The 26,272-nt window shown below is 45.1% G+C and overlaps 1 protein-coding gene across 1 annotated transcript in view; it reads right to left on the bottom strand.

The window, feature by feature from the left end:
* Gipc2 (GIPC PDZ domain containing family member 2) overlaps positions 1–20,317 on the bottom strand; it is a 59,751-nt gene extending 39,434 nt beyond the window's left edge. The window contains exon 1 of the mRNA XM_075981087.1: positions 19,919–20,317. Within this exon, the coding sequence (XP_075837202.1) occupies positions 19,919–20,158 (240 nt within the window). The 5' untranslated portion in view covers positions 20,159–20,317. The remainder of the gene's footprint in view (positions 1–19,918) is intronic.
* Positions 20,318–26,272: the final 5,955 nt, after the last annotated feature.

The following is a 26,272-nucleotide window of genomic DNA, read 5'->3' as shown; positions in this document are numbered from 1 at the left end:
CTAAAATAGGAAGACAAAAGGATTCTATCCAAAAAATGAAAGCCAAATCCATATTTTTAGATCACCACTGACTTCCCGGAATAACCAAGGAACATATTTTTCTGCTGTGAAGTCTAATCAGGGAAGCTGTGTGTCTAAGAAAATCAGAATCACAAGGCAGCTCTTGAGACACAAGAGAAGGTTACAAGGGCATGGGTTTCAATCTTGCCTGTGTGGACATGGCCCAGACACTCACCCAACAAGTGAAACATCGCCCTCTCCACAATATTCCTGCAATGAGACGAGGCAATTGAGTTTATCCTACCTGAGTAACGTAAGGTACTTGCCAATCTTAAGACATCATAAATCATAAATGCTGCAATGCTTCCAGCTCTCCTAACAATTCCCTTCCATAAAGGTTCCTGCTCCTTGATACGAAAGATGAAGGAAAACCCAGGCAGGCAAGGAGACTGGGTCAGCATCCTGACATCTTACACATTGATGAGCTATGTGAACTGAACTCTAGGCACATCAGCCAGTCTGCACACACGGTTGTAAAGGGGCCATTAGGCATTAAGAGAATCTTTAACCTAAATATCCCACCTTGTTTGGCAAAATGCTCATGAAGAACTGCGGTGAGTCCTTCAGGGAGTCTGACCCATAACACTCACACGAAAATCTAAAGAGCAGGTGACATTTTAAAACCACCTAAACGGGCACTGGAGAGAAGACCTAGCAGTTAGACTTGCTGACCCATGTCAGGGAGCTTACAACCACCTCTAATTCCAGCTCCAGGGATCCAGTGCCTCCTTCTGGCCTCTGTGGGTTCTCGTATGCAGGTGTACACACACACACACACACACACACACGCACACACATTAAAATAAGACCAGAATGAGGCAAGCAGACATCAAAGTAGAGCGATAAGGGAAGATGGTCTATTGCTACAGTCTAGAACAGAAATTCTGACGAAAAGCTGCTCTGGGGTAAGAGCACACTAGAGAAACTATCGGAAAGAAAGGGCAGAGGGAAGGGTACATTAAATATTCTTTCCGGAACAAGACATTTGAAAACTGTTAGGACAAGGTTCTTTTGGGCTCCCTAGATGAGGCAAATAAAGAATTTGGGAGAAGAGGGTGAACAGGAACTTTAATCTTCATTAGGAGGTTGGAAAATGTAAGAAACCAACAGGTAGAGTGGGGGGAGTGGCTAAATACACAAGTGTGGTTTCCCTTATTGCATATATGTGTGAGGTTCCGGATGAGCGAGAGGTGCTAGGTTGGCCCTCTCCTCGCTCCAGGGATAGAGACGATCCAGAGATAGAGATCCGTAGAACCAAAGATTGGGTGGACGGAAGTCTGTGGACGAGTAGGTCACAGGCTTAAGTAAAGAGCTCTCTGCTGGGAGTTGCCTATGCTTGCCCCTCCCCCCCCCCACCGCTTCCTACCCAGTTCCCACCATACAGCCTCTTCCCACCCTCTGCTTGCCTGCGCCGTTTCTACTCTGCCCATGAGATTCCTAGTACTGGGACAGGCAGAGAATTCGGAGAAGGAGAGAGGACCTAGCAGGGTTAGAAGTCTTCCCTAAAGGCTGGCAGGCTACTACAGGGCTCCAGGCTCAACTCCCAAGAATGTGTCACTACACCAGAGCCAGGACAAAGAGTACCAGGCGTCTGGCTCCAGGCTAGGTACTGGCTTTGTGACTGTGCTACCTGCTTCTATTTTTATGCCCACACATACTCCCCTCCTCCAGCCCTCCTCAGATGCCTGTGATGTATAACCCTCCTCATGGCTTAGGGGAGAGAGGGGGCAGCAAACAGTGGGAAAACTTCTTCACCTCCTAGCTTCCTTTGCCCTCAGGCAATTTGGTTATCATTCAGTTAACTTCTGGTCCCAGGTTATCCTTTGTCTCAAAGCAATTATGAGTACCACTGCCTTTGCTCTCTGGATTATTCAGCTGTGGGATGTATTTGTATGGTCTCCTGTTCGTGTTTCCTTTCCTCTGCAGAAGACTAACAGGCATGGCCCTGTGTTAGCACACTGAGATTAAGAAACGTGTAAAAAGAAAATCCTGGTAAGTGGTTCAGTGGGAAAAGCTCTTGCAGTATGAAGCTAATGGCTTGAGTCTGGTCCTCAGAGCCCTTGTAAAAAGGACAGATTTGGTGGTGGGCATCTGAAATCCCAGCATCCAACAGCAAAAGGAGAGGCAGAGACAGGAGAATCTCTGAAGACCAAATAGCTTGGGATACCAAGTATGGCAGGAAGAGTAAGGGAAACCCCTCCTTGACAAAGTGAAGGCACGGAAGCCATCTCCTGAACATTGTCCTCTGGCATGCACTTCTCATGACACTCAAGTGTCTGAAAAGGAACAGGTAGACAGCAGACAGACAGACGCACACCACCACCATCACCACCACCACCACCACAGACAACAACAACAACAATAATAATATTAAAATTAAAGGAAAACCCTATGTCAGGAGCTGGGCAGAGGCTGTTCTTGAATGCTCTGCCACAGATAACCAACCCCACCCCTGTCTGGGCTTCTCGGGCCGTGATATGAACATAATTACCAAGATTCTAGAGGACGTAGTGTGGAAAGAGCCCAAAATTAGCTTCAGCTGCTGAACATGGATACATGTTTAATAGAATGTTTGGTAGATTAGCAGAATTATAAGCTAAGAAACATCCCATCACAGTATTGTCTATGCTTAGCAATAATACACAGAGAAACACCCTCCCAAAACCCACCTCCCCATCTGATCTCAAAGCCTGTGCTTTCTGTCGCCCCACGCTGACGCCCCACCTGTCTAGAACACTGGAAACCTGTTCAGAGCTGCGGCAATCTGTGACACTCCGAGACAGTGTGACAGCATGCTCTTCTCCGCAAACGATATTCCTGTAAGGGCTGGGCCTGTGGTTCAGGGCTTGCCTGGCATGCGCCAACCCCTGGCTTCCTATTTCCAGCATCTAGAGAAAAGCCAAAACATTGCATATGATTGATTCTAAAAGCCTAAGCCCAGCAATGGTCTCCTACTGTCCTCCCGGTGGAGAACAGCGCCTTGGAAAACAGCACCTGAAGAAGCCGAGAGTCAAACGGCTTTGGGCAAAGGTGGGTGGCACCAACCTCTAAGGAAATAAGTAAAACCTGCTAGAGCTCCTGGTTGCCACGATAAGCGTGTGATGCTGGCATTTGCAGGAGGTTTGGAAGGGCTCGGAGATGCCACATGAACCGCCTGGCTTGGTGAAGAAGTGGGTAACATTCCAAATAAGTTTCAAGTGTCCTAGTAGATATTCACGCTGAGAAGGTGGGGAACACATTCACTTAAGTCCAGGCTTTAATTCTGTGTCACAAGGGAAGTAACAACTCTTGGTTCTGAGTTCTCCTGGACCACAGTGACTATGCAAATCAAAGACCCATTTGCTTCATGCAAATGCTCACCAAGAATTGTTCGTTTGAGAAAATGAAGTCACTAACATAACCCTACCCATATTATTTACTTTTTAACAAGTATTTCAGTCAGCTCCTGGTGGTGTTCTTTTGCAATAATTCTGACTGTTCATAAATATTACTTGGCTCTTCTCTACTTTAAATTTTCACAGAAGGACGCTAGAGCAATGGTTTAGAAGCTAAGAGCATTGGCTGCTCTTCCAGATTCTCAGCATCCATGTGGCAGCTCACAACTGCCTGTAACTCCATTGCAAGGGACTCTCAGCCTTCTTCTGACCTCTTTGAGTGCACAGGCATACATGCAGACAAAACACCAATAAACATAAAACTAAATTTAAATATCATGGGCCAGCAAAATGGTTCAGCAGGTAAGGGCACTTGCCATACAAGGCCTGGGTTCAGTTCCTGTAATATGCAGTGGAAAGAGAATCAGCTCCTGAGAGTTGTCCTCTGAGCTTCATGTCATAGCACACACACACACACCACAACCACATAGTCAATTTAAAAGGTTTAAATGTCGCATATGAAGACAAAGAAAGCTGAGCATGGTGGTCCATACCTGTAATCCCAGCATTTGGGAGGTTCACACTGAATTACCACTGGCTCATCCCAGTATTTTAGAGCCAGAGCCAGGTAGATATTTGTGAATTTAAGGCCACCCTGGTCTACCTAGTGGGTTACAGAAGAGCCAGAACTACATAGAGAGATCCTGTCTATTAAAAAAGAAGAATCATTATTTAAAGGAAAGAGAGAGCACTGGCTTTGAAGGAAGGCACGCAGGAGGAGGATGGTGATTTTGAGACCAGTTTGGGCTACATAGAGATTTCTAGCCAAGCCAGACTACATAACAAGACCTTGTGTTGTTTGGAGAGAAAAGGAAGAGGGAGTGAGCTTTGGATTTGGACAGACACATGGGATCAAAACATATGGATGGATCTAGAAAATATCATATTGGGTGAGGTAACCCAGACCCAGAAAGACAAATATCATATGCACTCACTCATAAGTGGCTTTTAGACATAAAGCAAAGAAAGACCAGCCTACAATTCATAATCCCAGAGAACCTAGACAACAAAGAGGACCCTAAGAGAGAGCCATTCAAGGAGCTAATCTACATGGAAAGTAGAAAAAGACAAGATCTCCTGAGTAAATTGGGAGTGTGGGGACCATGGAAGAGGATAGAAGGGGAGGGGAGAGAAAGGAAGGGGAAAACAATTAAAAAAATACTATTCCTAACATATCTCACTTTTTTTCTAAACAAAAAGGCAAAACTTAAACTTGAACATACTGTATACAGTAAGAACAATTATCAAATAAAAATTGTGTTCCAAATGTAAAAAATTTACTAGTCTGAATCTTAGTTTCCTCATAAAGGAATAAAAAGAAAAAACAAAACATTGCCCTGTCCTGTCTTGCACACTTCACATGTACTGTGAGTGCCAGTTGCCTCCACTGTGAATCACGGCAATTTCTAGAGGTTCTGGAAGGAATCATAACATTGGATCAGAGAGCTTGTGTTAACTCAACAGCAGTCATGTGCTTCCTGTTTCTTAGTGTGTGCATCCCGCCCCCATTTACACAGACAGAAAAATCAAGCTTGGAAGTGGGAAATACAAAAAAAAAAATACAGGCAGAGAATCAAGTAACAGGGTTGGGGAACATCCTAACTACAACCACCCTAACTACAACCAGAACGTGAACCAATGTCCAGATGAGGAGAATCTGGGGAGGCTGAATCAGAACTGGCCCTGGATCAGGAAGGAAAAAGCTCTAACACAGACCAAACGGCCACCACTGCATGAAAGTGACACACGGATGTGTGTATCATTGTAACAATGATACAGAATCGCCATCTCCTTAGCTCCGACACTATGTATCCCTCCGAGGCCACTTCAACACTGTAACCTAGGAACCTGTTACTTTTACAAACTATTCTGTGGATCCTGGGTGTCAGCCACCAAATGAAAACATTTGGGCCTGTCACTCTACAAGCACTCTGTCTCCAGGGACATTTTTATACACACAACAATGTTTTCTCAATGCTTGAGTTCTTAGCCTGCCCAGCCACTAACAGAGGGTCAGACTGAACATCCTGCCACTAACAAGCTCTAAATCCCTTCCAGAAAACTGCAGGACCTTGCAGGCTAGTAATAGAGAAGTGCAGGTTAGTAGTTAGGCACTTATTACAATCAAACTTATAGTCCTGTTACTGTTATGTTTTCAAGGTCCAACAGAGATATATTTTAGATAGACAGGTTGTCTTCAAACACTTCAGAGATCTACAGAATATGGCATTTAAGATGTTTTAATAACATGATGTTTTTTGAGAATGAGACACATCTGACCAGGCAGCACCAATCTACTTCAGGACCTTGCTGGTGTCAGCCAAGTCCAAGCTTTGACTTCCAGCTATACATACACTTGTATCCTAACCCAGAAAAGCCACCTTGTTATTCTTAAAATATTTTTCAGATGTTTGCGGCACAGCTGCGAGACTGTTGTCGGTCCCCAGGGCGGGCAGAGCCGCCATGCTACAAGTGGCTACAGTTTCCCACCAGTGGGAGGGCACAGGCCACGCGGGCGGTGGCGGCGGGTAACAGACACATAAACACAAAAGATAGGCATAAAGGTAAAATATTTATTACAGCCGGGCGGTGGTGGCGCACGCCTTTAATCCCAGCACTTGGGAGGCAGAGGCAGGCGGATCTCTGTGAGTTCGAAACCAGCCTGGTCTACAGAGCTAGTTCCAGGACAGGCTCCAAAGCCACAGCGAAACCCTGTCTCGAAAAACCAAAAAAAAAAAAAAAATATTCATTACAGGAGAGGGAGAGAGAGAGGGAGAGAGAGAAGAGATAAAAGGAGAAAAACACATAAAAGGAGAGACAGAGAGAACACGTGTGCTCGCCAAGGAAGCCGAAAAGGGGCAAGATGGCGGGGGGGGGGGGGGGGGGGGGGGGGGGGGGGGGGGCAGGTCAGAGGTAATGGGAGTGGGCGTGGCTTGTCCCTTAAAGCAACAGGAAAGCACAACACACCTCTGCCTTTCTCCTGTCTAGCTCAGCAAGCATCTAGCTCAAAGGTATTTGTTAATTAGTTACTCCTCTCTGAATAATTAGTTTCAAGGAGCACCCTTGGCGAGCTCAGGGCTTTCTCCTCAGGAGACAGAGAGTGCAAGAGCCTTCCAGAAGACACACAGATTTCTTAGCAATCATTAAAATTTGGCTCCTCCTTGATGACACAATAGCAGTTCTCTCATGTAAGGGGAGGGGATGTTGGCCCCTGGGACACCGTGAGCTCCCAGGGGCTTCACCTCCCAGGCCTTTGTCTCTTTCTCAGGTATTCTCTCCTGCCACTCACTACCAAGGGGGCAGAGCAGGGGTTCAATGTGCTTCTAACCAGCCTCCTTGTTAATGTCGGGGGAGAGTGGTACCACACCGTGTAGCACAATTAAAAAACACACACACACACAGAGAAATTGGGGCTCAACCTGAAGATCAGAAAAGTGTGGAGGCCCAAAGAGGCCAGAGGTCAGAGAGTTTGGGAGTTTCTAATCCCTTCAAGGTTACTGTGCTTCCCCCTCAGACAAAAGTCCCACCTAGTTGTTAATCAGAGAGTTTTGCTAGCTCAAGGTTATTGTCAACAGGTGTGGCTAGTTGCTAGACCACGTGCTCCTGGAATAGGGAAGTAGTTTGTTTCTACTTAAAACAAAAGTCTAAGAATCCAACTAAATTCCAGTTCCCTTTAAGGAAATAACTTGGGATTTCACTCAGGGAGTGGTTTTGCCTACAAAGTGTTTGGTCTTAGGCTTGAGTCTAAGTGTTTGTTTGAGCGTGCGTGCTGTCTGTTTGCGTGCCCGTGCTCCTACTCGCATGCAAAAAGAAACACCTGGAGGACAGATGGAGGTCAGAGGACGATCTCAGAGGTCAGTCCTCCCTTGTTTGAGGCAGGGTCTTTCATTCGCTGTTCACGGCTGTGTTCACCAGGACAACCGGCCCTAAAATCTGCAGGGATTTTCCTCTTCTTTCTGTCTTTCCACAGGAGCACTGGGATTACAGACTCCACATCCAGCCTTATGTGGGCTCTGGAAATCTGAAGTCAGGTCCTCACAGAGCAGGTGCTGTACCTGAGGTGCCATCTCCCAGCCCTAGAAAAAAAACCTATTAGCCACTCGGGCTAGGACAGTTCGTCTAGGACAGCAGCCCAGAGAGACACAGGTACACAGACTAAATGCCCGAGATTATCTGAGTGTCTCTATCTCTGGCATAACACACCTAGCGCCTACTTCAGACAGCCGAAGTGAAGAGCAGAAGTGAGGGGCCCGCCATCCCATCAGCTCCTTCCGGCTAAGAGCATACACTCTTCTCTGAACTTCTTTTCGTTCTTTGCCTTTTATTCATGTATTTGCGTGTGTGTGCACATATGAGCACGTACCACAGTGGGAACGTGGCGGTCAGAGAACAACTTGCTGCAAACAGTTCTATCCAGAGTTCGGACCCCAGGTATGGAACTCAGGCGGCCAGGCCTGGCCACAGGCGCCTTTACCTACTGAGCCGTCTCAGCAGCCCTCCCCTCTCCCTTCTCAAAATGAGCATTTTCCTGACGTTTTCAGATGGCAACGAAATTTAGGCTCAAAGGGGAACACTAAGCACACAGAGTGATTGTTGACACATTCCTAAGTTCTCAGACAACACAGCACAAATCCAGCAATACCAGCAAACCAAACATTATTTATAAAGGAAACAGAGCAAACGCATGGTTGATTGAGCTCTACCTGTAGAACATTTCTGCAGCTTCCTGGCCTGGAGAATAAAGCCACACACTCCCTCGGAGCCGCCAGTCCCACCTCCGTCTAACCGTCAACTTCGCCTCACCGTACTCACTGTGTCTGTTTATTTAACGAAGGTTAACGGAGCACCTAACCGTTATCTGGGGACTTAAGAAACTAGATTTTTTTTTTAAACAGCCCTGCTCTCAGGAAGAGAGAGAGAAGTCTCTGAATGTAACTCACGGTGCTGATACCTTGGGGTGCAGTGTGCACTTATTGCTTTCAAAATGGGTAGGCCCATAGGAAACGTTCCTTGGCAGGGCATGGATAGAATGCTCCAAGACTAAGCGTGGGGTTGGAGACGTGACTCAGTTGACTAACGTGCACAACACCTTGGATTCGCTCCTCAACATCACATAGCCTGAGCACGGTGGAACACACCTGTAACCTGGCACTCGGGAGGTGGGGGCAAGATGATCAGAAGTTCAAGACCATCCTCACCTACATGCACTGTAAGACCAGCCTGGCATACTTGGCTCTGAACTAAAAAGTCTGAAATGTAAAGAGAAGCATATGATGGGAGCAGGAACTGCAGGGGAAGATGCAGGAGGTAGTGGGAAGCTACCTTGCTTGGTGGAAGGTACTTAGAAGCAATCAGAAGCCCTGAAGATTGAAAATAACAAATCCAAAAAAAAAAAAAAAAAAAAAAAAGAAAATAACAAAGACTTGTAGTATTAGAACAGAAAATGGGTAGAGTGAGGGAAACCAAACTCAGGGTGTCTCTTTGGTACACACACATCACTGATCCAGCAGTGACAACCATCAGTAACGCCTGTCCAAAGACCACCAGGGATTCTGCCCCAGAGTTCATTCCTACGTATGATAAACTATAAACGAGAACACTTCCAAGGGGAGTTTTGGGGTCTTGGGCTAGAAGATCTGGAGGGATAGCTCAGGCACTTGCCTTGCAAGTGTGAAGGCCTGAGTTCAGTTCATGTTTTAATAACCCACACTTTAAACTGGGGTGGGAGGGTGGTGCTGGAGAGATGGCTCAGTGGTTAAGAGCTCTCCCTTCTCTTGAAAAGGACTGATCACTGTCACCCACAGGTTGCAGCTCACAGCAACCTGCAACTCCAGTTCCACAGGTTCTAACGCCCTCTTTTGGCCTCCACGGGCATCTGCATGCACATGGTGCACATAAATAAATAAAATTAAAAACTATACATGGTGCTGTGCACTTGTAAACCCCAGTGCAAGGGCAATATAGGCAGGTGAGTCTTGGTGCTCAATCACATCCAATATGCTGGGCTCCAAGTTAGTAAGAGACCCCATCTCAGGAACTGGAATGGACAAGACCTGAGGACTGTCACCCAAGGCTGACCTTTGGCCCCATATACACGTGCATGTGTGTCTGTAAGACAACATTTGGCTAACTAAGAGTTATTGGGAATTAATGACTGCTGGAGGAGAAGAGTCATTTTTCTTCAATAGCGTAACTACTGGAAAGTCTCCCACGCTCCATTAAATAACTCCCCACTCATGCTCCATGAATGCATCCCTAATGAAACTCACTGGGTTTGAACAAAATGGACATGAAATGGGGGGGGGGCTTGTCGGGAAGAAGGGTTCACAGCAGAAATGGGAGGGAACCAGACAGGGTGATGGTGAGTGAATCTGATCAAACGGCACAATACACATACATAAAATTGTCAAAGAATAAACAAAAAAATTCAAAGTGGAAAGGAAGAAAGAGAAAAAGAAAAAAGAAGGGATGGAAGGAATGACAATTGGAAGGTTTTAGGTTTAGTATTTAGTGACTGGGGGCAAGGTCATCAAAGCATAGGTTTGCCCTGTGCATGCTCAGGAAATGGTGTTGATCTTACAACCACGGACCTTGATAAAGCTGTTTATCGACGGGGGAGGGGGAGGGAAATGGGAGGCGGTGGCGAGGAGGAGGCAGAAATCCTTAATAAATAAATAAATTTTTTTAAAAAAAGCTATTTATCGGGGGAAAACATTGTAGTCTTGGGGTGATTTTACCTGACAGCCAGTCTGAAGAGGCTGTTTCTGCGCAACAGGAAGCTGCCAACGCTACCGTAAGTACCTCCTGAGCATCAGCTACGTTTCTCCCTCACACTCTGCTGGGCTTAATTCATTGTCCTCAGAAATCAACAGGAACATTAATTCCAAATTCCAAGTCCTGCCATTCTGTGGCCATCCTGTCACTGGGGGTGGGGGAGCCTGTGAGGCCCAACCCCCAGGTCTTCCTGGAGTTCACACGTATGAGTCAGGTCAAGAGCAGCTCTACCTGCCTGTTTTCTGTGTCACTGGGAAATGGTAAGGACTGAAGAACATTTTATATTCTCCAGAACTCCACAGCCTGGCACTGGTGCCAAAGAGCTGAAAAAGGAAAGTGCTCCTAAGCCTCGAAGGCAGCTCCCCATATGCTGGAAGCCACTTAGCAAGTGACTCTGCTCCCAAACAGCTGCGAATGTCACCATTTATACGGTGAATATGCTGATTAGATTGACTGCAGTAATTGCACCATATACATCTACCAAATGCTGTGTTTTACACCTTAAACACATACAATTTCTTTGATATATAGTAAAGGGAGATATGCAAGCAGGAAAACCTGAATTTGGCTCCCCAGTTGGGCATGGCCACGTATGTCTGTAAAACCAGCACTGCGGGACAGAGACAGGCAGATCCTGGAAGCTGGGTGGCCCATCTCCGGAGCCACCGAATCAAAACCTGGAGTGTGTCTGTAATCTCAGGCTTCCTACAGGGAGATGGGAGGTAACACTGGGCAATCAGCCAGAAGATGGTGGGCCTGCATTATGGAAAGGAAGAAGCCTGCATGCTTGCCTAACACCAGACACGTCTCCATAGTGAGCCCTCTAGGCAGCTGTTGTCTTTGTTGGGTTTTGTTGTTGTTCAGGGAGGTTGTTTTGCTTTGTTTTGTTTATAGGATTCATTTTTGAGACAGGATCTCGCTATACAGCCCAGGCTAATCTAGAACTCACTATTCAGCCCATATTGATTCTCCTGGCATGGTCTTCTGAGCCCAAGACTGCAAGCATGTGCCTCCATTCCCAGCCCATTTGTAGTTTTTGCCTTCTTGCCTTTCACGTCGACAAAATAAAATACAAAATAAAATAAAGATGCTTAACATGGAAAAGAAGAAGATGGTAAGCCTGAAGTACATGTAGTGGCAGAGAAAGAGAGACCCTTCCTCAATAAGGTGGAGGTGAGAACAGGCTCCAGAGATGGGAACAAAGGCCATGGGAAGAACAGGCTGTTTTCCCTTTAACATTAGTAATGACACATTTGGAAATGGAGAGCTTTAAATTTTAAAATCACGTTGTGGTTTGGGCCTGACATGAAGACCCATGTCCATGGTCCTAGCTACCTGACAGACAGAACTGACTGAAGCCAGGAGTTAGAGGTGAGTCTGTGCAACAGAGTGAGACCTCCATCTCAACGGGCAATGACGCTGCCTTGCCGTTTGTGTGTATGTCAAGAGAGAACCAACCCTTAGATGGGTCACTCACTCATTTGATGAGCTACTGGGCATCTAACTATACAAACCGATAAAGGTTGCCTCTTTCTAAGCCGAAATGTTGCCAAACCTGAAACTTTTTAAGTATCAACTTGGCACGGGTATAAAATTCTACCAATTTCACACCTGAAATTGGGACACAGATAAAATCTGGGCATACATTCAGAGTGGTGTATAAAATTACATTAGTGCTATGTATAAGGTGAATACAAAGCATAAAATTAATTTTGCTGTGTGTTATAAAGTATATAAAAAAAACAGAAGTTAATTTTCTGTTTAGACTTAAGTTCTTTCCCCAAGACATTCCATTATGCATATGCAAATATCAAAAAATAATTTTTAAAAGTCTGAAATGGTGTAGGATACCCTTCTGTATGCTGTGAATATGTCTTATTACCATTGGTTAATAAAGAAGTGGATTTGGCCAATAGCCAGGCAGAATAGAGCAGGTAGGGAAATCCAAGCAGAAAGATAGGGAGAAAGAAGGCAGAGTCAGGGAAATACCAACAACTGCTGGAGAAGCAAGATGTGAGGTGACAAGTCATGAGCCTCGTGGCAAAATATAGAATAGAAATGAGTTTATTTAAGTTGTAAGAGCTAGCTAATAATAAGCCTGAGCTAATAGACCAAACAGTTTGTAATTTTTTTATTTTTTTTTATTTTTTATTTTTTTTTTTTTGGTTTTTCGAGACAGGGTTTCTCTGTAGCTTTGGAGCCTGTCCTGGAACTCCCTTGGTAGACCAGGCTGGCCTCGAACTCACAAAGATCCACCTGTCTCTGCCTCCCAAGTGCTGGGATTACAGGCGTGCGCCACCACCGCCCGGCTCAGTTTGTAATTAACATTAAGCCTGAGAGTGGTTATTCAGGAACTGGTGGGCAGGAGAGAAGCCTCCAGTGACACTGAAACACCCTGGTCACAAGCACTTTGGGTAAGGGAGATCACTGAGCAGTATAATCAAGACCACGGAAATAATTCCTGAACCATGTAAAGAAAGTGAGTCTGAGGTTCTGGTTTCTGGATATACAAACTTCTAACCACATTCAAGCACATGACTTGCTCCTGCATCTTTCCTCATGATAAGGATTTAGAAGACGTAACAGCCACCACCTACTTGCTGAACAGAGTTACAGTAGTTAAATATTCAAAACGCCTCTTCAACAAAATGTATAACCACCATGCTCAGGAGCTACAGCCACAATGACTCAGCTTCTTTATGTAACCCGAATATTTTTAAATACTTTAGGGATTGGGGAAATGGCTGAGTGGTTAAGATGCTTGTACAAGCCTGAGGACCTGAGTTCAAATTAATGCACGCGTAAAAAGTTGAGTACAGCTATGCATGCCTATGAGCCCAATGTTGTGGGACAAAGGAGGAAAATCCCACTGGTCAGTCAGCCTCGGTGCAGAGGAGATGGTCAGATTCAGTGAGTGTCCGATTCTGCTCTGCCTTCTATATTCGAACATGTGCACACCTCATGTGCATGAGCCAAACATGCATACATATGCCACACACATACCACACACACCATATCACATACACATACTATACCACAAACATCTATACACACATACCACACACACCATACCACACACACACACCACATACAAACACCATATCACACACACCATACCACACACACACACCACATACAAACACCATACCACACACACACACACCACATACAAACACCATACCACACACACACACACCACATACAAACACCATACCACACACACACACACCACATACAAACACCATACCACACACACACACAATACCACATACATCTATACACACACATACCACACACACACCATACCACATGCACTCACCATATCACACACATCTACATACACACACACATACCACCCACATGCACAAACACACACACAGCCCATTCTCCAACAGATGTATGCACACACAGAAAATGAAAAGTATCATTTGACTTTCTGAAGAGATATCCTTCATGTGTGTGATGAGTTAACCAGCCTTTTAGAGTCAATTACTTACTTTCTTTTTCTTTCTTTCTCTTTCTTTTTACTGAATTGCTCATTTAGTTGTTGGGGGGAAAGCATCAGCAAGAGGCTTTTTGCATAATTGGCCATCTGTTTCTATGTAGTGATCACAATCGTCTGCACCCAGCCAACATCAGTAACAAATGCAAATCAGTTCACAGGCTTCCTTCCCTTCCTCCTCCAGGAGCCACGAGACAGTCAACACCACAACAGTCAGCTCACAGCAGCGGCCACAAGAGATAGCCGATGCCTACAGCAGTCAGCTCACAGCAGCAGCCACGAGAGACAGCCAACACCCACAACAGTCAGCTCACAGCAGCGGCCACGAGACAGCCGATACCCACAGCAGTCAGCTCACAGCAGCGCCTTCTTGGTTTTGCATATGTTTGCTGTGCGCCATGACGAGTTCCGTAGAGATGATTTCATTCAAAAATATCATGTGCTTTGACTGTGTTCACTCCTCATACACTCCCTATCCTGTAAGGACCCTTCCTTTTCCCACAGCCTTGTGTCTACTTTCATGACATATACATGTTATTATGTATCTACACATACATCTTATATAATCTAGCATATATATTCATATATATGTGAAAATCTGTAATGTTTGTCTGAGTCTGGCTTCTTTCACTCAATATGTTTATCTACAATTGCTCTGTTTTCCTTCAAATGACATAATTGCATTCTTCTGTATAGTTGAATAAAGCTCCATTAAGTGTGTGTAATACATGCATACATGCACACACATACATATATAATTTCCTCTGTCCATCCATCACCTGACAGACACCTAAGCTGCTGTCATAGCTCAGCTACTAGGAATAGTACAACAAGACACACAGCTGTGTAGGTCCCTCTACGGCACGCTGATGAAAAGTCCTTTCGAGCAATTACCCAGAAATGGGACAGTTCGATTCTACCGCGTTCCAGCTTTGGCTTTTGTAATATTTACTCTAATTTCCTAGTAGCTGCACTAGCTTACACTCCCACCAGCCACACATAGGGTTGCTTCTCTCCTTCCACCCCCTGCCCAGTGCTTGGTTTTGTTATTAATGTAGTTGCTGTAATTGTGTGTGTGCATGATAAAGAGAGTGCCTGTATGCCGGGTGACACATGTGTAGGTCAGAGGATATTTTGTGGAGTTGATTCTTCCCCCTTGATATGGTTCCAAGTCACTAAGTTCATAAGGCAAGGGTTTACCACTAAGCCAAATTGCCAACCCTGCTATTTGTTTTCTTAATGAGAACAATTCTGAATTTGGTAATTGATCTCAATGGTGTTTTGACTTGCATTTTCCTAATGACTAATACATCTTTTGGGTACAAGGGCAACAAGTATCTTTGTGTCTGAGTTGAAAAAGCTTAAAAGGTTTTCCTTGGCTGGAGATATGGCACAGTGGTTAAGAATACTGGCTGTCCTTGCAGAAGACCCAGGTTCAAATCCCAGCAGCTATATGGGGGCTCACAGCCATCCATAACTACATCCCCAGGAGATCTGATGCTCCTTCTGGGCTCCAAGGGCACTGCATACATACATACATACATGTAGGCTCACATCCATACACACAAAAATTTAAGAAATAAACATTTGATTTTAATTTTTAGGCATGGTGACACACGCATTTAATCCCAGCACTCAGGAGGCGTAGACAGGCGGATCTCTGTGAGTTCAAGGCCAGCCTAGTCTACATGCAGAATTGCAGATCAACCAGGGCTACATAATGAAACCCTGTCTTAAAAAAAACAGTTTTCCTGGATTTGTATTTAGAATTTGAGCGCAATTACTAAGAACTTCCCAGCTTCTATGTAAACAATTGGAACCAGGAAACTGAAATCAAGTCTTGGCTCCTGTGAGCCTACAGATTCTGGGAAAGCTGCTTAACTTCTCAGAGGTGCACTCGGTCCAACTAGAAAGTGAGACGCCGCCCACTGCATGCCTGGCACAGCTGAGCACATAGGAGTGTCTGGAAGCTTGCCTGCATCTGCCTCACCCGACCTCAGACTCCCTCCTCCTCCCAGGAAGGAGCGTAGCTCTCGGTCCAGTGACACTCCTGTCCCTGTGCCACTTATCTGGAGTCAGGAGGCTTCTGAGTTTACTGTCTATGCCATTCTCTGAAGTGTCATAGTATACACTAACATCTCAAAAAGCAAGAGCACAGCACCATGTTCCTCGTTGGAGAACAGGGTAGGGAACGGAATCCCTGTGCTGTGCTTTTTGCTGTTGCTGTTTGTGGGTGTTTTGGAGTTTTTTTGTTGTTTTTGTTTAGTTTGTTCAGTTTTTGTTTTGTTTTGTTTTTTTTTTCAAGACAGGGCGTCTCTGTGTAGTCCTAAAAGTGCCGGAACTTGCTGAGTCAAGTAGAATGGCCTTGAACTCACAAAGGCCTGCCTGCTTCTGCCTCCCCAGTGTAGGTGGTTAAAGGCATGGGCCACCACCTCCCAGCTTTTGCTTTGTTTATTGAGACAGGATCTTGCCACGTATGTAGCGCAAACTGGCTTCAGACTTGCTCTGTAGCCCAGGCTGGCCTCAAACTTGTGATTCTTGAGTCTCTTAATGTACATTTGAAGGTTTTCGGTTTTGTTTTTAGTTTCCTTAGTACAGAGAGTGTGTGCAACATGCATGATGGTCACAGAACCATGTGATGTGATCTTGATTTCATTAAGCAACTTCAGTTTCAGCGTCAGCTACTGGGGTATTTACACTAGACAATGACGAACAAATAAATGTATTATTCGACAATTTCACACATGTGTATAATGCAATCTGGTCCAACTCTCCTCCCATGCTCTCTTATCCCTCCTCTAACTCCTGCCAAGCCCCTCCTCTTGCCAGCAAGTCCCCCTCCCACTTTCATATTGCTTTGAGTTTAGCTAGGGCAGCCTTCATGAGCATGGGTGTGGCGCTGTCCACTGGAGTATGGGTGACTCCAAGCATCTACACCACCGAAGACAGGACTTTCTCTCTCCAGGAGCCCTCACTAGACAATTGCTTCCCAGGAAGGAGAAGGTGACCGATACTCTGTGCTGCATATAGTCATTACTCTCATTATGCATGGCTGAGTTTTTTTTTCACTGTTTTTTTTTGAGCGGGGGTGGGGAGTGGCCACTGTACCACAGTCCAAGAATAGGGATCAGAGAACAACTTGCAAGAGTCAATTATCTTTCCACCGTGTGGATCCTGAGGGTAGAACTCAAGGGGTCAGTCTTGGCAGCCAGGCTCTTGCCCACAAAGCTATCTCACCCACCATTCAGTTTTTATACTCCAGATGAAGAACTAATGTTGGTTACTCACATAAACACCCTAATATACACATCGCTGCTATAAAATGGGTTTATGGACTTTGCACATGGAAACACCTCATGCTTATTATTTGCCCTGGAATTTTATCTTGAAAATCAGTGCGGCGTGGACCAAAAACAAAGACCGTGTTTATCAAGCTATTGCTAAAAGACTGGAAAAACTGGTTATGGATGCAGCTTTGTAGAATTTGGGGGTCAGGAGAAAGATGGGCTTACACGTGGGCTCTGCCATTTGCCAGGTATGGGTTTGTGCCTGAACCTCAAAGCCCTCACTTCCTCTCTGGGAAGCAAGAACACAGTAATCCTTACTTCTTAAGGCTCAAGTAGATTGACTAAGAATAATGGACCGATAAGCAATAAGGGAAACAGTCTGGAGTCCCTGGCTACAGCCAAGAGCTTAACAAAGGGAACTGGAGGACCCAAACTTAAAGAGAAAACTTGTGCTTTCCGTCCCAAGCTATGTGACTTTAGTGAAGACCCAACGTCTTCGCACGTCAGCCGGCCTGTATCAGTGGTATTATTTACAGGTCTCTGAGGGCTGACCAAGTCCAGTGCAATCTGCTATGTTTACACAAAGACTCCTCGGGTCTGTCTCACAGCCTCGTTCACAGACGCCCTTATCTCCAGAAATCAGCCTTGGCCAGGCCACCCAGGACTAGAACCTGGGTCCACAGTTACCTGTATCTGGTTAGCCTGGCACCTACCTCATCTGGGAAGGTTAAAGGAAAGAGTCACTTTGAAGTGTTGTGTTGGTGAGCCTTTATTAAAATAAGCAACTAACAAAAAAGGCTTCTGATTTGTCCTTAGAGCCCGGGAACTCTAAAAGAACCAAGTGTTACACTTTTTAAAACTCTTTTCTTGGGGCTGGAGAGATGGCTCAGTGGCTAAGAACCCTGACGGATCTTGCAGACAGCTCTAGTTTGATTTCAAGCACCCACACGGCAGCTCACAGGCATCTGTAACTCCAGTCCCAGGGCATCTGGCTCACCAGGCACATGCTCCCAGAACACCCACATACATAAAACAATTGCTTTAATCTCCAAAATTAATAAAGTAACCCCTTTCTTATTGAAGCTTCATCTTAACCTCAATTTCATTAAACAGACCCAATAAACAACTAATTTAAAAAAGAAAGAAAACATACACACACACAATTAATTAATTACAAAACAGATACGTGATGTGTGATTCCCTGCTGTATGCTGTGAATAATAAAGAAACTGCTCTTGGCCAATGGCTTAACAGAATATAGCCAGACTGGAAAAGATGGAGAGAGAGGGTAGGCAGAGTCAGTGAGATGCCAAGTAGTCACTGCCAAAGGCGACAGACTTTACCAATAAACCATGAGCCTCAGGGTAAAGTATAAAATAGTGGAAATGTTTTATATTTTATAAAATTTAAGATATAAGAGCTAGCTAAAAATATGCATAAGCTAATAGGCCAAGCAGTGTTTTAATTAATAAATTAATACAATTTCTATGTGGGTTTTTTTTTTCTTCGGTTCTGGGCAGCCGGGAAGGAACAAGCAGCCTCCGACTACAGATGTATGCAGGCCATTCTGTGTCAACTCTACACTTCTGGAAGCCCACAGAAACAAAAGTCTTCACTCCTAAAGAGACAAAACGTGTGCATGTCCGTGTGTGTACGCATGTGTGTGTGCACACACAAGCACACATTCACACAAGAGGCGCATGTGAAAGCCAGAGGCAGCTCTGAGAACTTTCTTGGGCTCTGTTCACTTCTTTCTCCTCCTCCTCCTCCTTTTTTGAGACAAGTTGTCTCAGGAGCCTATAACACTCTCAGAAGCCAAGGCTGACTCAGGCCCCAGGAATCAGCCTCCCTAGGCACTGAGGTTACCTACCAATGGGAGGTAACACAGGTTGTTGAGTTCAGGAATTTGAACTCAAGAGTCTTCTGCTTTGACCGAAGCTCCAAAACATTTATCTCACAAATGAATTTTCAGGTAACTATTTTGGGTAAACATAAAGGGTCAATAAAAATCCCCATAAACGAATACATTCAAGATAGAACCTTGTTCAGGTTCTAGGCACCATATACTTCCGCTAAATTTTCTTGGTCCCCTTTTAAAGATACCTTGGAAAAATGAAACTGAGCTCTTCCGTTAAAACTTGCTAGTCAGACAGTTGGCTGATATTCTCAGGTACCTCCATTGGAATAACAACCAGATTTTTGTTGTTGTTGTTTTGTTTTGATTTGATTTTTTTCAAGACAGGGTTTCTCTGTAGCTTTGGAGCCTTGATTTCACAGAGATCCACCTGCCTCTGCCTCCCGTGTGCTGGGATTAAAGGCGTTTGCCACCACTCCCCGGCTTCAACCCAGGCTTTTAATTTCTTATATTTTACCACCAAAGCATTTCTTTCTGGGTCTGTTAAGAAAAGCAGTGGTGAAGAAAATGAGCTTCACCTTGGACGCTCCGGAACGTCTTTCCCCTTTACTCTGGTGTGTCCAGGAAGCCACTCCAACTTTTTCCCTCCCCTTTATCTCTGGTTAGACTCCCAGTGCAACTTAATGACAGAGCGCCTAAGAGTAAAGTTCAGGTCCGACGGAGCGCATTCATTTGTCCAGGCAGATCTGAGTCCCAGAAGGAGCTGGGGCACATCCTACCCTGAACGACAGGACCTAGGCCGACTCCTTAACAAAAGAAAGTTTTAGTCGCCCGACCCCTGTGACCCACAATCCGGACCTGAGCGGATTGTTCCAGCCGGCCCCAGGACTGCCCTTTTCCTTGAGTTCTCTCTTCCCGGGAGGCGCTGGGGACCGACCCCACCCTGCAAGCGATTCGCGGTTCCGGGACTGCGCCACCAGCTTGGGCTACAGCTCCCTGTGCTTACCTCGGACGGCGCGATCTCAAACACGCCGGCGATCTTGGCGTAGAGCTCCTGGATGCTGGAGAACTCCTCCACTCGGCCCGTGGCGCTGCCGTGTGCCAATTGTGCGTGGAACACCAGCTTGCGTGCCGGAGCTGGGGGTCCAGGGACCTCCTCGTGGACGCTCGACCTCTCGCCTTCCACCAGCCGCGCCGTCTCCTTGAACTTGGCCGACTTCTTCTTCCCGCGCAGTCCAAGCGGCATCTTGCAGGGCCGATGGCGTGAACCACCTGTGCTGCCCGCGCCAGCTCGCTGGCCTCGGGCAACGGACTTTGCGCTCCGGCCCTGGGCTCGGTGCAGGTGACAGAGGCTGCTGGGCCAATGGCAGCAAGGCTTCCGCCTGGAGGCGCAGGCTTCAGGCCCCCTCCCAGTAGAGGACAGGGCACCTGAGCGAAGCAGTCACGGCTCTCTGCAGCTCAGTCAGAAGGAAAGCTATGCAGGGCGGGTCAACACCCTTCTCCGCCCAGGCCTCCTCTGATTTCTGTGAAGACCTGGGGATGCTTACAAAGAAACGAAAAAACTAGCATGTTGGCCCTGCCTTGCCTTTTATTATCTGGACTTTCAGCTAGATACAGTGGTTCGAGCCAGTAGCCCATGCTATTAAGGGTGGGGCTGGGTGAGTGCCACAAGTTCAAGGCCTGCCTTGGCTAGGGACTAAATGTCTCATAAATTATAATATTTGCAGGAAAATTAAAAGATGGAAAGAGGACATTATGTTATGCCCTCTACATTATGCAGATTAGGCCAAAGAAAAATGTTACATGTTTTTCTTTTCTCATACATAGAATCTATATGTGGGAGGGGGGCATGCAAGCTGAAAAGAAAATGTGAGAAGCAGGGACAGGGCACTGGAATACATATGACCTGAAAGTGATCAGTGGAGGAAGAGACGCAGGAACAAAGAGCGAGGGCCTGCATGCAGGGAAACGCCACAAGGAAGCTCATAACTCTGTGGGCTAACTTTAAAGGGGAAATTGTAGTAGAGGTGGCATTTGGTCACATTCAGGTAATCACAGCCTGTGACTCTCTGTCTATAGGCATTCATACAGAATGGAAGAAACTCACACAACCTTGAGAGTCTGTCAAGTTCAAACCCCTCAGCCAGGCCCTCAGCTCATCTCTTTGACCTGTTCATTTCGGAAAGAGGGCTTTCTCCCCTAGGTTTTCAACACTCCCAAGTTCATTGTTCCGCATGCTCAGAGAAACTCACTCCCGCTCTTCAGACGCGTGTGCCCTCAGCTCCCCATGCCTTGCCAGTAACTCTATCCTCCTCAGTCTCTAAGCTCTGAAGCAATCTTGCATCTGACCCCATTTGATTTCGACAATCAAGGCTCTCTTTTTAAAAACGTGTGTGAGAGAGAAAGCTCGTGCGCAAGCTCCTGCACACATCTGTCTGTACACTGCAAGTGTGTATATGGAGCTCAGAGAACAGAGCCAGTCCTCACCTGCCACCTTATTGAAGACAAGGTCTCTAGTCTGCTATGCGCACCAGGGCAATTGACCCGAGAGTTTCTGGGGTTTCTCCCTTCTCCACCTTCCACCGCACCACAGATGTGCTGGGACTGCAGACACGCGGTCTACCGTGTCAGGCTTCCTAAGGGCTCTGCGGCTTCCTAGCTCTGTCCTCACACCGGCACAAGTACTTTACCCATGGCGCCATCTCCCCAGACCAAGGCTGTCTACCTCTAAGGTACCTGTGGATTTCTTCCTCAGCCTCTGGGACCACAGACGGTCAGCGACACATTCTTCTCCCATCCTTGCTGTTTCCCCCAGCGGCTGTACTTTTCCAAATAAGCATTTGCTGAGAGCCTCCCTGTGAACACACTGCGCTCCCTGTACCTTCAGCCCGTGACATCACCTGGTTAATTATTCCGTTCGGTCTACCCACCAGGAGCTTTGAGGGATCCGCACTGATGTTTTCACACCTTGACTATGTCCCACCTCCACTTCTGCCGATTTGCCGCTTTCTTCGTGTTTCCCAGACTTATCCAATCGTTCTCTCGCATCCCTGTGTTCTCCCCCAGATGATTGCACTAACTCAGGTCAACAGATAGTGTCGGGCAAACCACGTGACCTGCAGTTCGGTCCGATAGGAAGGGTATGGTCTAAGGAAGCTCTAGGACTGTGTCCAACTCATCACATTCCTTCGAGTGCGTGTTTTCTTCCTTCATCCTCCACGAAAGGAGGAGTGTTTGTCTTGAAGATACTGTGAAGAGGAGTTTTCCCCTGATTTCTTTCTCCTCATCTTTGTCACTTATAAATAGAAAGGTTACTGGGTTTTGCATGTTGACATCGTATCCTGCAGTTTGCTGAAACTGCTCATCAGGTCTGAGAGTCTCCTGGTAGAGTCTTTATGTTTATATACCCTAACTTTTCCCATGAACACTGAATTGGTGACTCTAACTAGACAGTTCTCAACGGTAGAAAGCATTTCATGTTTCTTTTTAGTGTCCTGTTTACATTTTTATTGTGTTATATGTATAATAGGTGACCACAATTATAATTGAATAAATTATATTTCCTTTTGATGAGGCCTAAGATGAACTAATAAAATGCAACTGGGAGTATCAGGCTAGGTATATGACTCAATGATAGAGTGCTAACCTAAATGCACAAGGCCTTCTGATCTCGGCACAGTTTTAAAAAAATGTATTAAGTTTTATTTTGCACCTAGGATTATAGTGCAGCCCAGATTGCCCATCTTTCTTTCTTCATTTCACTAGCATTTGGCATTTCTAACAATACTAAAGTACCAACTGTAGAACCAAATATAAATGAGTCATTAAAATTCTCAGATTACTATACTCCTATATCTGCTGAAAACAATATTATTTCATCTATAAGACACTATATAGTCATTAAATGAATCATAAGATAAATTTACTAGTTGTCCCAGAAAATATAGCCTCTGGTTACATTAGTTTTGAAAAAACATGTATGGTCCCACCCTGCCTCACATACCCACTGTGGATGGATCCAGCAAGCAAATACTTAGGAAAAAATAAACACAGGATTTGTTAAATGCTATGCAGTTTTCCTCGACACTAAAGATAGCATTTTTTATAGTTGCATGGCAACAATGAGCAATCAAAGACAACAAGTAGAGGAAGAAATAACTCAGCTGAAATTCAAAATTTGCCAGGAATAATTGCAATAGCAAACTGAGACATGAAGGAAAGGGGAACAAAGTGATGGAGTGTGAAGGATGAAGTCAGGAGCTCAATAAGCAAGTGCCTAGTGAGCCTACTGGGAGCTTGCTCTGCATCCGGCTTTGTTGTGGAATAGAGTATTTGTTTAGCCAAGTAAAGATGTGTTGCATTTGTTTGTGTTATAGAGTAATTGTTAGCTATTTAAAGATACATTGTATTTGTTAATGTTGCAATTGTTTAATTATATAAACTATGTTGCTTTTGTTTACGCTGCATTTGTTTAATTATGTAAAGACATGTTACTGTTTTACCTTGCCTGCCTAAGGCACCTGACTGGTCTAATAAAAAGCTGAATGGTCAGTAGCTAGACAGAGGAGGGATAGGCAGGGTTATCAGGCAGAGAGAAAAGGGGAGATGGGCAGCCAGCCAGTGACCAGCCAGCAAGGGGTCATACAGACAGACACAGAGGAAACAGGAAAGCAGAAGAGGCAATATACAGACAAGGTAAATGAGCTTTAGGGAAGCAAATACATTAATAGAAATGGGTTAATTTAAGTTAAAAAAAACTAGCTAGAAACAAGCCTAGAGCTAAGGCCCAGCATTTACAATTACTAATAAGTCTCTGAGTCATGATTTGGGTCTGGCAGTCCAAAAACACCTGCTGCATGGCTTAGTGCTCAGAATTTCACATGCATCATCTCAACCATGGCTTTGTGCTGTGGAATATCAGTTAAAGTTGTGATACATTTGTTTATGCAGTGGAACATTTGTTTAATGATGCCAAGATATGTTGCATTCTTTTATGTTGCATTTGTTTAACTCTGTGAAACTATGTCACTTTGCCTGCCTAAAATACCTGATTAGTCTAATAAAGAGATAAACAGTCAATAGCTAGACAAGAGAGTGATAGGTGGGGCTGCCAGGCAGAGAGAATAAATAGGAGGAAAAGAGAAGAGAGAGGAACAAGCAAAGAAGGAGAGTGGACATCAGGGGCCAGCTACTCAGCTACACATAAAACCATGGAATAAGAAAGAAGTAAAGGAAGGTATATAAAATAGAGAAAGATAAAGTCCAGAGGCAAAAGTTGGATGGAATGGTTTAAGAAAAGCTGGCTAGAAATAAGCCAAGATAAGGCTAGGCATTCATAAGAAAGAATATGTCTTTGGGATTATTTGGGAGCTGAGTTGGCAGAATTTTCTGCCCTATAAGCCACTTCCAAGTAACCACACAGAGGCTTAATAAGAGCTAAATAAGAGACCTACGTGTCAGACTCTGGAAGTTTGAACCAGTGATGGCTGACCAAGTCGAGTTGAACTGAGTTTCATTTTTTCCTCACCCAGATTGTTTCCCTGCCAACCATAAAGACTGCGGAGACTCCCGCACTAAAACACTGAGTAAACGTGATGTATCCCAGTACTCACAGGAAACCAGATGCAGTAGAACATGGTGTGATTCCAGCACACCTACATCAAGACAGGAGGGATCTCCCAACAACAGGAGAATCCCAGGAACTTCACAGTGCGAATAGGTCCCTGGTCTCAAGCAATGTGAAAGGTGGGACCAGAGTCAGAGGTTGCCCTTTAACCTACACATATGTGCATGTGCTTACACGAGCTTGAGCGCGTGCACACACACATAGAGATAAATTAATTTCAGTGAAAAGAACTAATGATTTTAAACATAACATTTATAGGGGTTTTCAGTTTATTTTTTGATAAAGTCTCATGTATACCAGGCTGGCTTCAAGGTGAATATATAGCTGAGGGTGACCTCAAAATTCTGATCAACCTACCTCCACCTCCCAAAAGTTGGGATTTCAGGCATAAACCATGTCTAGTACATGTGGTGGTGGAGATTAAAGCCTGGGCTTCATAAATCCTAAGCAAGCACTGCCCACCGAGCTATGTCACTGGCCCCACTGCAGTGGATTTTGAGGACAAGATACAGTCATGACAGAAAAAAGAAAGACATATCTTGAGAGAGCAGAAGTTTTTAGCAATTCTATCATAATTTTTTAAATTGTGAAATCCGAGGGTAGTTATAGAACATCTATAATCCCAGAATTGGGAAGCCGAGGCAGGAGGATTACTATAAGTTGGAGGACTCCCTGATCTACAGAGCAAGTTCTGGGCCAGCCAGAATTACACTGTGAAACCCTGTCTCTCGAAAATAGCAACACCCAAATCTCTGAGATGAAATGTGGCTAACCTGCTTTCCCCTTACTAGAGGAAAGCCTGCAGGGACTGGGAGCTCTTGGGAGTTAGGCAGGGAGAGGTGGCTTTCTTCAACTATTCGATCTTGAACTAAGTTCTCAAACACAGCCAAATATGTTTCAGTTTATTTTGTGTTGATGTTTGATTTTGCTTAATCTTGTTTTTGGCTCAGCATCTTTGTAATGTAACCCATACTGGCCTTGAGCTCCACCTCCAGACTCCAGTGGTTACAGGCATCACCCCAACTCTTCCATACTAGCACTGGAAAATGTGTACTAGTAAACATTATCCAAAACTACTTTTGCCACATTTGGTAATTAATTGAGAACAGTGAATTTACCCAGTGAGATTTTAAAATTAGAATTTGACCTGAAAATGAATCCTTGAAACCTCAGTGATTCAAGGAAGCATAATTCAGATTTTTGGTGGTGTCAGAGCTAAGCTTGTGTCTGCCAATCAGAGTTAGGACAATGCTGATTCCCATGGGGTAGAGACAACCTAAAGCTTCTCAAGGGACACCCCAGAGTGAAGAGAATGCTGATTTCCATGGGGTAGAGACAACCCAAAACTCCAAATGGATTCCCAAGGAGACCGCACTCTCTGTTCCAAAGTCAGGCACAGAAAAAGAAATAAAATAGTGAGTTCTTGGTTTTTTTTTTTTTTATGTATGAGTGCTTCCCTTCACTCTGTACCACGTGTGTGTGTGTGTGTATGTGTGTGTGTGGTATGGTGTGTGGAGGCCAGAATAGTGTATTGGATACTCTAACCCCATCAGAACTGGAGTTCCAGATACTTGTGAGCCATTATGTGGGTCCTGGAAACCAAGACATGTCTCCTATATGAGCACCAAATGCTCATTAGTGCTGAGTTATCTCTCCAGCCACCCGTCGTCACTTTTTTTTTAAAATATTTATTTATTATGTATACAATATTCTGTCTGTGTGTATGCCTGAAGG

This window comes from Microtus pennsylvanicus, chromosome 7 (genome assembly GCF_037038515.1).
Source record: "Microtus pennsylvanicus isolate mMicPen1 chromosome 7, mMicPen1.hap1, whole genome shotgun sequence".
In the NCBI taxonomy this organism is placed as follows: domain Eukaryota; kingdom Metazoa; phylum Chordata; class Mammalia; order Rodentia; family Cricetidae; genus Microtus; species Microtus pennsylvanicus.
This window is presented reverse-complemented; position numbering and strand designations above follow the sequence as displayed.